The sequence below is a fragment of the Furipterus horrens genome, unplaced genomic scaffold (assembly GCF_987537825.1).
Source record: "Furipterus horrens unplaced genomic scaffold, mFurHor1.1.pri manual_scaffold_5, whole genome shotgun sequence".
In the NCBI taxonomy this organism is placed as follows: domain Eukaryota; kingdom Metazoa; phylum Chordata; class Mammalia; order Chiroptera; family Furipteridae; genus Furipterus; species Furipterus horrens.
Genome location: NW_028327175.1, coordinates 163,503,385 through 163,519,869, shown reverse-complemented (window position 1 = coordinate 163,519,869; position 16,485 = coordinate 163,503,385). Strand labels below are relative to the sequence as shown.

General features: G+C 50.9%; 2 protein-coding genes across 10 annotated transcripts in view; both read left to right on the top strand.

The window, feature by feature from the left end:
- Nucleotides 1–7,568, top strand: part of CAMK2G (calcium/calmodulin dependent protein kinase II gamma) — a 56,262-nt gene extending 48,694 nt beyond the window's left edge. For 6 of the 8 annotated variants that reach the window (XM_090278234.1, XM_090278232.1, XM_090278233.1 and 3 more), the window contains 4 exons: nucleotides 2,893–2,968; nucleotides 3,333–3,427; nucleotides 4,884–5,128; nucleotides 5,604–7,568. In XM_090278234.1, coding sequence (XP_090134360.1) covers nucleotides 2,893–2,968; nucleotides 3,333–3,427; nucleotides 4,884–5,116 — 404 coding nt within the window. In that variant the 3' untranslated portion in view covers nucleotides 5,117–5,128; nucleotides 5,604–7,568. Of the gene's footprint in view, nucleotides 1–814; nucleotides 929–2,892; nucleotides 2,969–3,332; nucleotides 3,428–4,883; nucleotides 5,138–5,603 lie in introns of all 8 variants that reach the window. The other 2 variants (XM_090278237.1, XM_090278231.1) reach the window with 2 other exon arrangements.
- Nucleotides 7,569–8,024: 456 nt separating this feature from the next.
- On the top strand, nucleotides 8,025–16,460 carry NDST2 (N-deacetylase and N-sulfotransferase 2). Of its 2 annotated transcripts, XM_090278227.1 has the most exons (16): nucleotides 8,025–8,324; nucleotides 8,998–9,098; nucleotides 10,475–10,518; nucleotides 10,604–11,946; nucleotides 12,119–12,206; nucleotides 12,513–12,667; nucleotides 12,840–13,025; nucleotides 13,298–13,426; nucleotides 13,557–13,739; nucleotides 13,831–13,927; nucleotides 14,438–14,561; nucleotides 14,692–14,866; nucleotides 15,058–15,228; nucleotides 15,335–15,444; nucleotides 15,644–15,746; nucleotides 15,844–16,460. In XM_090278227.1, exons 4-16 carry the CDS (start codon nucleotides 10,942–10,944, stop codon nucleotides 15,967–15,969), a joined length of 2,652 nt encoding a protein of 883 aa, XP_090134353.1. In that variant the 5' UTR covers nucleotides 8,025–8,324; nucleotides 8,998–9,098; nucleotides 10,475–10,518; nucleotides 10,604–10,941; the 3' UTR covers nucleotides 15,970–16,460. The 2 variants fall into 2 exon arrangements, with proteins under 2 accessions (XP_090134353.1, XP_090134352.1); XM_090278226.1 differs by having other exon boundaries at nucleotides 8,998–10,518.
- The last annotated feature ends 25 nt before the right edge of the window (nucleotides 16,461–16,485 follow it).

The following is a 16,485-nucleotide window of genomic DNA, read 5'->3' as shown; positions in this document are numbered from 1 at the left end:
TCTAAGATGTGGAACTTACTGTTGTAAAACTGGAACAGGCCTAGGCACATTGGGATGAGTTAGTCACTCTCGTCACAAAGCCTTGGCATGAATAATGGACTCAGAATCATATTTTTCTGTGTCCTGGTGACACTGTAAGAACCACCAGCCTAAGTTTGAGCCTGGCCAAAGTGTCAGGCAATGTGGGAGGGCATGGTAGGCCAGACCACTGAGAATCTCTGTCCTACTCTTTGGTTTGGCCTCCTGGAATTGTTCCCTTTGCCTTCAGAAAGGGGCCTTGGGCCAGGCTTTCAGAAAAGATGGAGAAATGTTACAGGACAGAGCTGAGAGGGTATGTCCAGGGGTAATAAGGGGGTACCAACCTTTGGGAACCCCCAAAATAGAAAGCAAAATGTATAAGGCAGTAAAGAGCAGTAGATCAGGGCTGCTGGGATGAAGGTCAGATCAGTTGAATTCTGGCAATGCTGGCAGAGTACACAGCTTCTTCACTGCTGGGCTCTTGACCTTATAACCTAGTCCCCTAGAGCATCTTCCCAGGGAGTAGGGCCCCTTGTACTTGTACATGCTGTTTGAAGGCTCCTTTGGAAACCCAAAGCCCAGGTCTGTGCACTTTCCTGGGGTTCTTGACTGGGAGGCCTCTCTTGCAGAGGTGGCGGCGTGGGATGTGGTCCAGTGTCCACAGCAGCCCGAGGCCTCACCTTGCCCCGGCTCTGCAGTGCCACGGGCTCGGGTCCTGGTCGGCTTGCTCGCTCACCTGCCTTGTTCTGTTTGTTTTGGCTGCTCTGCCTTGCCCTGCCCTGCCCTGGCTGGCTAGCTGCCCCGCTCCGCACTGGGAATGGCAGCTTGGTGCCTGAAGGACGGAGCTCCCGGGACAGAACAGCCCCCTCTGCAGGCATGCAGCCCCAGCCTTCTCTCTGCTCCTCAGCCAGTAAGTGTGAGGGAGGCACAATCTGGCTTCCATTCCCTGGCTCATCCTGAAGCCCCTCAGGGATTTCCCACAGAGCTGGCAGCCCAGCCCAGCTGTCCCTTTTAGTAAGCTTGGGGAGCTCGGCCTCTGCTGGGTGGGAGAGCTGATTGGAGGTGCTGTTAACCAGGCAGTGGCCCCTGAGACCAGGGCCCAAACACAAAAAGAGTGGGTGGAAGAACATCGCATGGCGGGAAGGAATAGAAAGTCACTAGGATGTGCAGTGGGCCTTTACCTCGGCACCGAGCCAGGAAGAAAGGCCAAGTCAGAAGTCAGGTCAGAGGTGGTGGGAGCCAGGGTGATGGTGAAAACTGCAATAGCTGAGAAACTGTTTTGGGATGTGGAGCTTCCTGAGGCTCAGCCTGTCATATTAAGAGCTTGGGGCTTGGGTGAGACAGACCTGAATTTGAATCCCAGCTACACTATAAAATGTGTGAAGTAGATTAAACCTCCCAGAGCTTGTTTCCTAATCTATAAAGTGGGAATAAAACGGCCCCTACCTCCTAGCACTATTATGAAAAATGAATGAAGTAGTAGAATGTCTTGATATGATGCCTTGCTGAGTTAATGGTAGCTCATATTTGTATTTTTAGTTTTGTCTGTGTAGAGTATGCCTTTGTCTGCTTCTTTTCCTCCTATTGTCTTATCTTTTATAGTTTCTAAACACAATCCTCTTCACCCATAGGGCCTCATTCAGGTCCTGCAGATGGGTTTGGTGGGATCGGAGAGGGGTGTGTGTGTGTGTGTGCACGTGCGCGCACGCACCTCTAGAAAGTGGATACAGCTCATTGGTTTCCCTAACCTGCTACTTAATCACCTGAAGGTGCTGATGGCTGTGGGATCCCTTCTGGCTGTGCCTTTGGCTCTGTGCCCTCTCCCAGCGGTGCCCCTGGCCTGTGCTGTTCTAATGCTCACATTTGTCTTGCAGCCTCTCAGTCATGGGAGGCAAGCAAGGCTGTGGCCTGGGCCAGCCCGGGTCTCTGATCAGTGTCAGCCCAAGCTCAGTCCGAGCCCTCCCTTACCCTGGCAGCACCCTCTGCTAATAGTGGTGCTCCCTGGAAGGGATCTGTCCATGTCACCAGCAGTTCCTTGGCCTGGGATGGGTGAGGGCTCTGAGGGCACCAACTCAGCCTGCCTGTCAGTTTGTGTCTTGTCTTGGTTTTCCTGAGAGACACATCTTGGCCTGAGAGCTGATGTGAGATTTAGAGCTTTTCCAAGGCTTGTACAGGGTAAACAGAGCTGTCTTTCTGGTGAAAGGCTTCATTTAAAAAGAATGTTTCTAGTTCTAAGATACTTTATCCCAGGAAAGCCCTGTGGAGGAGATGAGCAGGGTGAAGAGAATTAAACATCCATCGTAGGGCTCTGTTCATCCTTTTGGAGCCTGCATCCCTGGCTCAGTTTGGCGGCTCTCAGGCTGACTCTTGCCTAGGGCTAGGTTCTGGTCCACTGAGTGAGGGCTAGGGGACTGGTGAACATGGTAATGAGACCTGACTGAGCTCCTTCAGGTGAGAGACATAAGCAGGTGATGGAAACTGCCTTATCAGGAGATGCTTCTTAGGGAAACTGACCCTGCTGGAGATGGGATGCATAGACTCTGGACAGAGTATTCATGATATGCCAGGTTCCTCAGCTGTTAAAAACAAGAGTGCTTTTTGTGTGCTGGTTGTTGATGAAGAGGGAGACAAAGACCAGAGAACCATAGCTAACTGTGGGCTTCAGGAAATGGGGGTCATAAGTTCTACAGACAACAGAGGAGGGATGGAGAGAAAGGCAGGCTCACTCTTCCTGCAAAGGGCCTTAGAGACAGAAAAGAGGGATGTCTTCATCAGAGAGATCACAGGGAATTCTTGAAGGACTGGGGAGGGCTCTCCATCACTTGGGAGCTCCCCAGTTCCACGCGGTAAACTGCTGGATTTTTTTCCCCACAGTGCGAAAACAGGAGATCATTAAGATCACAGAACAACTGATTGAGGCCATCAACAATGGAGATTTTGAGGCCTACACGTGAGTAGAGACCCAATTCCTTAAGACTCAAGTTTCTCAAGGCCTTTCCCTTCTCTCCAAAAGCAGCTAGGACCCTGGGGAGAGGTGAGGCTGGGCCTTAGGCACAGTGTATGAGTTAAACACCAGGCCACTAGGCTGGAAGCCCTTCCAGGTAGATACCCTATGTTCGAGCCCACCCATGGGGTGCTGGTGGTGGGCTGAAAGGGCAGGGCCAAGAGGCTCAGCAGGCAGATCCCCAAGATCTTAGCCATCTTGTCAGGCCTAGCCCGCAGCTTACCACCACTGGTAGGACAGACACCACTGGTGAGGAATAAAGACAAGTAATTCCCATAGAAGACCGACAGGCAACTTTTTTTTTCTGCAGGAAAATTTGTGATCCAGGCCTCACTTCCTTTGAGCCCGAAGCCCTTGGTAACCTTGTGGAGGGAATGGATTTCCATAAGTTTTACTTTGAGAATCGTGAGTGGGTTCGTGCTGCTGACATACTCCTGCCTGCCCCTTCACCTCCTTTGCCTCTGCCCCTGCTTACCCTCTCCTCTTCCCAATTGCCCGCTTTTCCCTTATTTGTCCTACCTGCTGCACCCTCGTCTGTGTGCTTGCCTCCTTGTGCCCCAAGAATGGTCTTAAATGGCATCTTTGAAGGCCCTGCTCCAGAACCCCATGGGCCCCTTCATTCTGCAACTGCCTCATGGCAGTGCTGGTTGCCACAGTCAGGGTCACTGTATTTCTTTAAGCCTCATCTCTTTCCAAGATAATTGGAAACCATCTGAGATGAGGTTAAGATGATCTTAGCAAGTAATAAGGAAGCTCTGTGTCTACAGATGTCACAATAGAGGAAATTAAAGCCAGAATAAGAATGTGCAAGCGAGTAACAGGGCACTGTTAGTCACTTGTGAGATTGGAAGTTGCGGCTAGGGTCTTCCTGAAGACCGAGGGAGATAGGAGTCCTGGCTGGGGGTTGTACATTGGACGGTTCATGGAAGTCCCGGGAGATAAGAAACTGAATATTTACCTCCTACCATCTTTCTCTCCACTTTCTAAGGCCCTCCCTCCCCTTATCTTTTCTTTTCCTTTCCATTTTATCCTGGGCTTTCCCCATTATGCCATGGATTTTATTTTGTCACTGTTTTCTCTTCTAACTACAATCTTCTCCATCTCAGCTACAAATGTAAACCCGAGGCTATCTAAGTAATTCGATTAGCCACAGGCAATTCCAGAGTTTGTAAAAGCTCTAGGGAAGGTTTCGTGTAGCCCCTATCTAACGTTTGAGTTGAACTAAGATGTGAACCTCAATAAAAGTAACACAATTCACAGTGTTTGCTGATAATGGCAGTTTTTTTACTTTCCCCCAGAGGATCCTGGGAACCCTAGGAATATCCTGAGCTTGGTGCTTTGATGATTCTATTTAACTTTGGACTTTTTTTTTTTAATCACAGATCAATTTTGAATATTGTTAAGTTATTGATTTTGCTCTACAGTCCTAATTAGGGACAAGCTAACACTTATGAAATCTAAACATCAGCCTAGCAGAGTAGAAAGATCATAGGCTTTAATTAGATAGTCCTGAGCTCAAATGTTATGTGGTTTGGGGAAATTACATAACCTCCTTGAGCCCGTCTCCTTACCTTATAATGAAGAAAATATCATTACCAAAGAATACAGCTAAACCCCCCAGCACAATGCCTGATTAAAATAGTAGCTGCCGTTATCACTGTCCCCCACCTTTCTCTTTTTTGGTTAACTGAGACTGATGTGATGAGGTTCCCTGGCCCCTGGAAAGTGTATGGGGGCCTTGGAGACTCCCAGGATGGTTGCTGAAGAGAGGGTGAGACTTGGAAGTGCAGGCTGGGAAGAAAATGTCAGTGCCCAGACCTGACGCCTTCCTACCTATCCCACCCTGCCCTGTCCCTTGCAGTCTTGTCCAAGAACAGCAAGCCCATTCATACCACCATCCTGAACCCGCATGTCCATGTGATCGGAGAGGACGCAGCTTGCATCGCCTATATCCGCCTCACCCAATACATCGATGGGCAGGGTCGGCCTCGAACCAGCCAGTCGGAGGAGACCCGGGTCTGGCACCGCCGGGATGGCAAGTGGCTCAATGTCCACTATCACTGCTCAGGGGCCCCTGCCGCACCGCTGCAGTGAGCTCAGCCACAGGTGCACCTGGTGAGGGGATGGGGAGGGGCTGGGACAGGTGGGGTCAGAGGAGGAAGAGTCGGTTGAGAGTTGGCATTGGAGGAGAAGATACGGGCCACTTCAGAGGAATGGCAGGGGCTAGACAGTGTGGTTGTAACAAGTTATGCTCTTAAATCAGACAGATATGGGTCTAGCTCCAGGAGTCCAAATTGGGTTACTTCCTTACCCTAAGCCTCGGTTTCTTTAGCTGTCAAAAAGAGGGAAAGGGTGGTGCCTATCTCATTAAGTTGTCGGAATTAAATAAGATACTTATAAGTTAAGCATTAGTAAGTGCTCAGCACATGTAGGGCATTGTTATATTTAAATACGAGCTTCTCCCCCATACTCCACCTTCTCAGGCAGACTTGGCCACGTGTGTAGTGTGTTTAAGTTTCTGGAACTTAAACTTTGTGTTTATTGTCCTCTATTCTATTACCATGTCTATCCTGTTTGACAGGGACATTAAGAGATCCCAGCTGGAGGTCGAACCTTTGCAGCCAGTGGCTCTGGAGGGCCTGAGTGACAGCGAGCGGCAGTCCTGTTCGTTTGAGGTTTAAAACAATTAAATTACAAAGCGGCAGCAGCCAATGCACGCCCCTGCATGCAGCCCTCCCGTCCGCCCTTCGTGTCTGTCTCTGCTGTACTGAGGTGTTTTTTACATTTAAGGGGAAAAAAAAGAAAAAAAGATTGTTTAAAAAAATGGAATCCATACCATGATGTGTTTTAAAACCATCAATAGCCCTTGGGCTGGCAAGAAGGCAAGAGTTTGTGTGGTGACCATCCTGGCATGAGCAGCAGGCCACTCACCAGCCCTTGAAGAAGTGAGCTTGGCCTCTGGCCTCCATGGACTTAGGAGACCAGGCAAGAACTCTGACAAAACTTTCGGGGCCGTGATGTGATTGCAGCCCCTGAGGTGGCCTGCCTGCCCCAGGTCTAGGAATGGACTTCTTCAGAATTTGCATAGGCACCTAGAATGAGGCTGATGAGAACAGCGTGGCCATCAGACCTACTTGGGCGAAAATGTGGAGCTCCCAGCCTTCTGTGGAGGAAGCTGAGAAGCTGTGGCCTCAGGACTAAGGGCCCAGATGTTGCTGTACTGTTTCATTTAGCATAGAAGGGAAGAGAATTGGTGCTGCAGAAGTGTGTCCGCTACGAAGCTGATGAGAAGCCTCGTGTTAGTCTGACATGTACTCATCCATTTCTACAGGATGCACAATGCACGTGGGTCCCAATATTGAGGCCCAATCCCTGCAGAGGGGAAGGGGGAGGGGTTGCGCTTTGCTTCGTGTTTGTTTTCTTATAACTTAGCAAGGAGAGAGCCAGACCCTGGTCAGGGCTCCCTTTGCTGCCTCTGGCAGTTCTGTTTCTGTGCTGATATGGACCATCTTTGTCTTGCCTTTTCATGGTGGTGGTCCCGTGCTGACCCTCATCTGGGCTTGGGCCCTCTGCCAAGTGCCCCTGTGGGATGGGAGGAGTGAGGCAGCGGGATTGAGTTGGTGGTTGTCTCTATGCATTCGGGCTGCCCTGATGGCTGTCTCCCTTCTTACTATTCCCTTGCTGCACGTCCATCTCTTCCTGTTTTTGAGATTGACCCAACTGCTTTGGCACGAAGAGGTGTCCTCTTTAAGAGGTCTCTACTGACCAACTGAAGTATACTTACTGCATGGGCATCACCCCCCACCACCACCACTTGCATGTATCCAAAAGGTATCCAGAGCCAAGACTCCTACTTAATTCATTGTCCCTCTCTGTGCTCAAGGAGTTCCATTCCAGGAGGGAAAGATCTATACTCGAAGCAGGTAGCACAGAAGATAATGGAGAAGCAATTGGTCATGACCTTGGTTTCCCCAAAACAACTGTGCAAACTTGTCTGCACAAATATTTGCACTATTGGGGGGAAAAGTGGGTAGACCCCAGCTGCCTGGACTACCTTTAGGAGGCAAAGCTACAGATTTACCCTGGAGCCAGCTAAGAGAGCAAACTCACAGGTGCTGGTGCTTGGATTTAGCCAGGCTCTTCCGAGCACCTCCTGCATGCCCCAGCCCTGGGCCCTGGCCCTTTCCTGCCCTGCAGCCTGCAGTACCAGCACGCAGACACCTTCACCACAGGGTTTGGTTTTGCTGGCTTGAAGACAAATGGTCTTAGAGTTCATTAAGACCCATAGCTTCATATGGCTGCTCCAGCCCTTCTTAGCATTCTTACTCCTCTTCTGGGGCTAATGTCAGCATCTATAGTCAATAGACTATTTAAAAAAAAATCACATTTTAAACAGGAAATGGAAGGCATTTGTTGCAGAATTTTTGCATGATGACATAGAAATAATTTAAAAATAGTTAGTGTTTGTTCTGAATGTTGGTAGACCCTTCATAGCTTTGTTACAATGAAACCTTGAACTGAAGATATTTAATAAAATAACCTTTAAACCGTCCATTGTGTTACTGCTGTTGGAGTCTTATGGCCAGAGGCTTAGATTTTAGTAGCCTGAGTTACAAGGCTTCAGATGGAGATGTACCTTCTCCCACTCCCTTTGGGCCCATCTTGAATGAAACTTCTTCATAAACTCATCAGCCTCCACCCAGTCCATTGGGCTGGAGGCGAGTTTGGGGTGGGGAGAAAGGATTTGGGCCCTTAGCTGGTGGGTTAGAGGGTGGGTTAGGGGTCTCGCCCCGCCCTGGGACCTGCTGCGAGGGCCTCCCCTCCCGCCTCCTTCCCGCCCCCTTCCCGCCCCCCTCCGCCTCTCAGTGGGCCGGGCCGGCTCCCCCTTCGCAGAGCTGAGTGGGCCAGCCCGTACCCTGGGCCCGCCCCCTCTTAGCCGATGCTCAGCAGACTGTGCCAAGCTGCAAGGAGGTGGGGGTGCCCGTCTGCGGGTGGGGCTCGGAGCCCGCCGTCTCGGAGGCCGAAGCTCGGCTGATAGCTGCAGAGAGCCATCTAGCTACCCGGGATCTCGGCCGCGCGACTGCCCGGCCCAGGAGCGGCGGGAACCCGAGCGGACTCCGCCAGCGGCAGCGCGCCGCCTCCCCCCGGTGGAAGCGGTGGTAGGGCCCGGCTGCTGCGGAGCTTTCGCTTGGAGATGGCGGAGCCGCCGCGACGCGGCCCAAGGGCCGGAAAGCAGGGAAACCGGGCAGCCCCGGGACGCGGTGGAGCCCGGGGACAGCGGGGACGCCGCCTAGTCCGCCGGGTGAGCCACCCTTGAGGACACCCCCACGCACATGCGGCCGCCCGCAGTTCCTCCCCTCACAGACTTTCCGGCTGGTATCACCGTAACCACCCACAGGGTCGTCCCGGGCGGCCCCTCAGCGGGACCCTGCGCGCCGCTCGCCCCGTGTCCCTTGCACTAGCTTGCCTCGAAGAGGCTTCAGTCCCTCGGCTCTACCCCTCGGTACGGGGCTCCTCCTCCCCTCGGGGCTCTCCCAGCCCAGTACTGCCTCTTTGGCCCGGACTCTTCTCTGCGCACTCCTTGCCCCTTCCCCTTTAATGCTCCACATCCTGTGCTCTCCTCCTAGCCACCTGTGACCCCATGTTCTCCCCCAGCAGGGTCCCTCCGTCTGTGACCCAATGTGCCAGCCCCCCGTGCCCATGTCGCCACTGGGCACCCCTCCTCCCACAGCTGCTGCTTGTCTCCCGGCGCGGGGCCCTCACGCCGGCCTTCCCCAGGCTCTGTCACTAGTGCTCCCCTCTAGCCCAGGCTTGGGTGATCCCTTCGGTTTCGCCCTCCCAAACCTCCCACTGCTGCTCACTCACACAGCACCTCCCTCACCCCGTGTTCCTACTTCCCTATGCATCCCCCACACCACACCCTACCCCGGGAGCTCGCTCAGCATCCCTTCCCTGAATGTTGCTGTTTCTTCTAGGTATGAAGGTAAAATGCAGTGGTTAAGAGCACAGGCTATGGAGCTTGACAGGCCTGACTTTGAATCCCAGTTCCTCCACTGACTGAGCTGTGTGATCCTGGGCAAGTTGCTATGCTTCTCTGAACCTCAAATTACTCATATGTAAAATGGGGATAATAATAGTATCTACCTCTTAGGGCTGGTGTGAGCATTCAATTTATGGAAAACTCTTAGAAGATCGTCTGGCAAAGAGTCAACTCTCAATAAATGTTAACTATTGTATTATACTTAATTCACCTCAAGTATCTACTTCCCCTTAGTTACTTCTTCTCACTACAGTGTTTTTTCCAAGGAGTTTCCTCTAATTCTTAGGGTTCACCCCTTCCCATCCCCATTTAGATCCTCTCTTTTCATGTCAATTAGTTTTACCCCGGCCAAAGCTGAACTATTCTTAAATCATCTCTCAATTCTGAAAGACTCTGTCTCTGCCTAATCACCCCTGAGAATGTGTATGTCTGGGAGTGGGTAGTTGAGAGGGATTGCCAGCCACTGACCTTACTAAGAGTGGCTAAGGTGGGGAGAGCTACAATAAAGCTTCTAGAAGCAGTCAATCTATTTAAGAAAAATCTCCAAAATTAGGTATCCGTAAAACTGTCTTCCAGTCACACTGATCTGCTCCTTCTTTCTCTCTCTCATTGGTTGAATGTGACTTATTTCTCTCTCTTATCCAGCCCCACTCAATTTTCTCTTTTCGTAACAGGACTCAGTCCCTCATGTCTCTCCAGGCTAGCTGAGGACTTCTTCTGAGCTGTTAATGGATTGGGGTATAGCACCACCTAGGCTAAGTTAGGAAGGAGAGCTGGAATGGATAGGGAGAGAGACTCTGGCATTAGCTGTCTGGCTTTTCTTAGGTACCAGTGATGTGACCCACTGTGGGGCTACATTTTTATCATCTCTTCTGACTCTGACACAGGTGGGGTGAAAGGCAGAGGATAAGTAATTTTTCACAAGCAATGGGAAAGAGTCCCTAGTTTCTGGGTTTGGAAGCTGAAAGAATGATTAGCAAGCACCATTTCTCTTTCCTCTTGAATTCTTCCACCATAGTGTCCACCTGACTACAAGTTCGTTAATGCTGTTAGCCTGTGGTGTTGGGTTTGACTGATGAAGAAGATTAACAGACTCATGAGTTTCCTCTTATCTGATATTTCGTTGGAGCATGGGACTTCTGGGGCTTTCTGTTCATTCCTCACAAGAAGACCAGAGCTCCTGTTGGCTGGCCAACTGCTCAGTCATGGGCTGGGAACTCCTTTCAGAACAGGTTCATTTTCAGTTTCCTGGGCTGTTTGGCTTCTTGTTGATGGGAGAGTTGTTCTTTCCAGCCCTTGAATATACTTTCCCAGCTCTGAGCTCAGTCAGGAAGAATTGTGACAGTATTCTGAGAAGGGGAACAACCTCTGAAGCTAAGGTTTGAGACTCAGATTGTGTTGTTGTTCTACAGGAACTCCGTTTTTTTTGGAGAACAGATCATCCTGTGAGCAGAAGGTAAGCTAGATGGGGTGAAGAGGGTAATGGATTAATGACACAGTTTCAAAGGGAGAAATAATCCATCAATTTCTCTGTCTTACAGATAGGAAGGGCAGAGACTGTGAATTCTGCTGACCTCTGATGTGAGGAGCTCAAGCAGGACGAAGGGTGGAGCCTGATTGGATTTGCATGCTGAAGCTATGGGCCAGGGGGCCATGGTGACCTGACAAAAATGGACTCTGTCCAGTTGCCCCCTGCTGCCCCTCCTACCTCCCCTACCCTACATTAAGGGAACTTGTCTCCACCTCTTCAGGGAATTGACCCTGAGGGAATCCCTTTCCCCTGTTTTCCTATCCTTTCACCCTCCCAAGAGAGCAGCCTATAGAACTCCTACCTCCCATCCCTTGAGGTAGTCCCCATTCCTTCCTCCCCTCCCCCGCCATGCTCAAGCTGTGGAAGGTGGTACGCCCAGCTCGGCAGCTGGAACTGCATCGGCTCATACTGTTGCTAATCGCGTTCAGTCTGGGCTCCATGGGATTCCTGGCTTACTACGTATCCACCAGCCCCAAGGCCAAGGAACCCTTGCCCTTACCCTTGGGAGACTGCAGTAGTAGCGGGGCAGCTGGCCCTGGCCCTGTACAGCCTCCAGTCCCACCTCGGCTTCCTAGACCTCCAGAGACAGCTCGAACAGAACCTGTGGTCCTTGTGTTTGTGGAGAGTGCATACTCACAGCTGGGGCAGGAGATTGTGGCCATCTTGGAGTCTAGTCGTTTTCGTTATAGCACTGAGCTGGCACCTGGCCGAGGGGACATGCCCACCCTGACTGATCATACCCATGGCCGCTATGTGTTGGTCATTTATGAGAACCTGCTCAAGTATGTCAACCTGGATGCCTGGAGTCGGGAACTGCTAGACCGTTACTGTGTGGAGTACGGCGTGGGCATCATTGGCTTTTTCCGAGCCCATGAGCACAGCCTACTGAGTGCCCAGCTCAAGGGCTTCCCCCTTTTTCTATACTCAAACCTGGGGCTCCGGGACTACCAAGTGAATCCTTCTGCACCCTTACTGCATCTCACACGCCCCAGCCGCCTGGAGCCTGGGCCATTGCCTGGTGATGACTGGACCATTTTTCAATCCAATCATAGCACGTATGAACCAGTGCTTCTTGCCAGCATTCAGTCAGCTGAGCCCCCTGTGCCAGGACCAGTGCCTCGCCGGGCACGGCTTCCCACTGTGGTACAGGACCTTGGGCTTCATGATGGCATTCAGCGGGTGCTCTTTGGCCATGGCCTTTCCTTCTGGCTCCACAAACTTATTTTTGTTGATGCTGTTGCATACCTCACTGGCAAGCGCCTTTGCCTGGACCTTGACCGCTACATCTTAGTAGACATCGATGACATCTTTGTGGGCAAAGAAGGTACCCGCATGAAGGTGGCTGATGTTGAGGTCAGTTTTTCCTTAGAGATAGTTTCAAGCTCTAACCTATCAGACTCCCTTCCTTGATTCTGAGCTTGCCATAGGTATACTCTGCTCTTTCCAGGTAGGAAGAACACTACTCATTTTTCTCCTGCTCAGTCTGTTGTCTCCTGATTTCTTGTGTTCCTGCTACTTTTCCCAGGCTCTGTTGACCACCCAGAACAAACTCAGGACCTTAGTCCCCAACTTCACCTTCAACTTGGGCTTCTCGGGCAAGTTCTATCATACTGGTGAGCTTATTTCCCTGCTCCTTCAGCATATCAACTTAGTTTGATCTTTTTCTTCACTGTCCCATCTTCCTGGGTAGACAAGTTGGATAAAAGGGACAAGGTTTGGGGTCAGAGTGCTGTGAGGAGCTAGTAGTGGGTATGAATTTTAGTTAGCATGGTGGTTAAAGGGCAAGTTGGCAAGGAGGCAAATTGGCAGTCTTAGGTGGGCAGATGTCCCAATGATGGAAGGTGGTCAGTGTTGTTAACAGAACAAAGGAGGGCACAGAGCCTAACTGGCTGTGTTCAGTGGTCAGTGTGTGGTCATAGGGACAGAGGATGAGGATGCAGGGGACGACATGCTGCTGAAGCACCGCAAAGAGTTCTGGTGGTTCCCCCACATGTGGAGCCACATGCAGCCACACCTGTTCCACAATCGCTCCGTGCTGGCTGACCAAATGAGGCTCAACAAACAGTTTGCTTTGGTGAGACCCTTCAATCTCTTCCCCATACTTTTTCCCAGAGATAATGCTTTCTTTTCAACCTTCCTCTCATGGGGTACCCTTTCCATTTATCTTTCTGTGGAGGCATCCCCGCCCTTTACCCTCTATTCCCCAGACCTCACCAGGTCCTGGTGAGAGTTTGTGCCATTTCCAGGAGCATGGGATTCCCACGGATCTGGGGTATGCTGTGGCTCCCCACCACTCGGGCGTGTACCCCGTCCACACACAGCTCTATGAGGCCTGGAAATCTGTGTGGGGCATCCAGGTGACCAGCACTGAGGAGTATCCCCATCTCCGCCCTGCCCGCTACCGCCGTGGCTTCATTCACAATGGTATTATGGTAAGGGGCTCCCAATACAAAATTGAATTGAATTCCCCCATTTTGATAGCCCCAACCTCCACTGATCTCTGTCCTGTCAACTATCAGTCCAGTTCATCCACACTATAGTGGGTAGAAGGGTGAAAAGTTGTAATGCACACTGAAGAGTTTCATTGCTGTAACTTCAGATAGTCTCCCACAACCTCAGGGAATCCTAATGCCTCAGGACTTTTGTGCTCCATCTACTCATTTTACTTTTCAAATCTCATTTATCCTTATTTTTTTCCCTCCAGGTGCTGCCACGGCAGACATGTGGTCTCTTCACTCACACAATCTTCTATAATGAGTATCCTGGAGGCTCTCGTGAACTAGACCGGAGCATCCGAGGTGGAGAACTCTTCCTGACAGTGCTGCTTAATCCGGTAAGGTGCCGATAGGAAGGGCTAGAAAACTGGAGAGGCAAAGTATTTGCAGGCTGAGACCTTTGCTTACAATGCCTGATTCTGAGGTGGGTAGGCTCTTCAACTCTGACATGCAGGCATCCCCTTGCAGATCAGCATATTTATGACCCATCTGTCCAATTATGGAAATGATCGCCTAGGCCTGTACACCTTTGAGAGCCTGGTGCGCTTCCTCCAGTGCTGGACACGGCTGCGCCTACAGACCCTTCCTCCTGTCCCTCTTGCGCGGAAGTACTTTGAACTCTTCCCTCAAGAGCGAAGCCCCCTTTGGCAGGTATGGGTGGAACTCAGGCTGACCAGGGATATGATGGGGTGTGTGTTGAAGAGAAGAGTAGGCCTTATCTGATTCTTGGCTTCATCTTCAGAATCCCTGTGATGACAAGAGGCACAAAGATATCTGGTCCAAGGAGAAAACCTGTGATCGGCTCCCCAAGTTCCTCATTGTGGGACCCCAGAAGACAGGTGAATCACCCTTAGCCAATTTCTCTTGCCCTGCCTTAAACCTAAAGGATTCTTGGGCTAAGGAGCTCCCTTCTCATACCACCCCACATTAATCCAGTCTCTTGAGACAGTGATTCTTAACCCTGGTTGTGTATCAGAATCATCTATGGAGTTTTGTTTTAAAAGATCCACAAGTGGCCCTGACCGGGTAGCACAGTTTGTTAGAGCATCATCCTAAAACCCCAAGGCTGTGGGTTCAATGTTTCTCTCTCTCCTTTCCTCTCTCTCTCTCAAATCAATTTAAAAAAAATTAAGATTAAAAAAAAAAAAAAGATCCACAAGTGATTCTGATGCAGTCAAGGCTGAGGACCACTCCTTGAACCTTTCCTAGGGCCTCTCAGAATTTCCTTCTCTTGCTCTAGTTTGGCCAAAAGGGACTTTACTACCCAGAGTGCCTATTTTCTCAGCTCCTTCAAGCTCTTGTTGAGCTTGCTTCTCTCCCACAATGGCTGGACTCTCTCTCCTGTTTAGGGACCACAGCTATTCACTTCTTCCTGAGTCTGCACCCAGCTGTGACCAGCAGCTTCCCTAGCCCCAGCACCTTTGAGGAAATTCAGTTCTTCAATGGCCCTAACTACCACAAAGGCATTGACTGGTGAGATCGGGACCCCTTGGAATGCTTCTCAGAGGAACAGTTCCTTCCTTTCCCAAAATACCCTATTCCAACTTCCACTGCACAGACTTCTGGCCCCTTCATTCTGCCTCTTTTCTGTGCTTCTTCCTAGGTACATGGACTTCTTCCCTGTCCCTTCCAATGCGAGCACTGACTTCCTATTTGAAAAAAGTGCCACCTACTTTGACTCAGAAGTTGTACCACGGCGGGGCGCTGCCCTCCTGCCACGAGCCAAGATCATCACTGTGCTCACCAACCCTGCTGCCAGGGCCTACTCTTGGTACCAGGTGAGCCTGAAGCTAGGAACATATTAGGGCTTAAAGGAGGGAGGTGGTGACTGCTAGAGAGACAGAAGAGAATAAGGATAGGGAAATTAAACTAGTGTCTTGGGGAGGGGTGCCTATGCTGTCTGTTCACCAGAGTGAACAGAAGTTCTGTCAGATTACCAGTCTCTTCTCTTCCTATTCCTATCTGTCAGCACCAGCGAGCACATGGAGACCCAGCTGCTCTGAACTATACCTTCTACCAGGTGATCTCAGCCTCCTCCCAGGCCCCTTTGGCACTTCGTTCCTTACAAAACCGCTGTCTTGTCCCTGGCTACTATTCCACCCATCTACAACGCTGGCTGACCTACTACCCTTCTGGACAGGTACAATCCCCCAATAACCCTCACTGGGAGGTCCCCCTTACCCTCCTCTTCCCTGCAGCCAGGAGGCTTCTAAGAAATACAGCAGTAACCACATCCCTATCCCTAGTTGCTGATTATGGATGGAGAAGAGCTGCGTACCAACCCAGCTGCTTCAATGGAGAGTATCCAGAAGTTCCTGGGTATCACACCCTTTCTGAACTACACACGGACCCTCAGGTGGGAAAGCATGACCCAAGAGAGGAGGACCACGGGGGAAATGGGGAAGCAGGTTGACCATGTCTGTTAGGAAGAGACATGAATTTACTGTCTCTCAAGGAGAGACACCGGGCCCTGTGGCCTGGGAGAGGTAGTGTATGTTTCTGGGGCTTGGATTCCTTTTCTTCCTGCCCCTTAATGGCCTCTTCCTGTTGAGCAGGTTTGATGAAGGTAAGGGATTCTGGTGCCAGGGACTTGGAGGTGGTAAGACTCGCTGTCTAGGCAAGAGCAAAGGTCGGAGGTACCCAGATATGGACACTGAGGTATGTAAATTCTGGGGCAGGTTATACCTCTCCGCCTCTAAGACCTGATTCTACATCCCACTCCTTACTGTTTCTGCCTTCATTTTTCTCCTATCAGTCCCGCCTTTTCCTTACGGATTTTTTCCGGAACCACAATTTGGAGCTGTCAAAGCTCCTGAGCCGGCTTGGACAGCCAATGCCCTCATGGCTTCGGGAAGAACTGCAGCATTCCAGTCTGGGCTGACATCCCAGCCTCAGTACCAGCAAAAAAAAGCCCATTTCCTTAAGGGGCAAGCCCAGAGCAGGGCCTACAAGGGAAACTTGAGTGGCCTGGCCTCTCCCCCTTCTACCTCAGTGGCCCTCAGGCCTGGGATGGCTGAGAAGGGAGGGACATCCCTTTCCCATTGCTCTGAGGTCTGATAAAGGGGCTTCCCTTCATACCCCACATTATGGTACTAGCCACCTTTGACCCATGGTCCTGGAAGGCGGGGAGGAATTAAGAGGCAGGGTCTAGAGAAACGTATTAATCAAATGATTTCCCTCTTCATCCCCAAAATGTAGCTCTACCTGGCTATGGGAGGGACCCCTTACTGTGGGATGAATGGGATCTACCTGTGGCCCGGCCTCCCTAATGTCATTCACATTGAATGCGGATGAGGTCCGACAGTGGCTCATAGAGCTGAGTATGAGCCCTAGCTGTGGGCTAGATGTCCTTAATAAACATCCTTATTTTTCTGTTTTGTCTACCTCACTGGAGTGG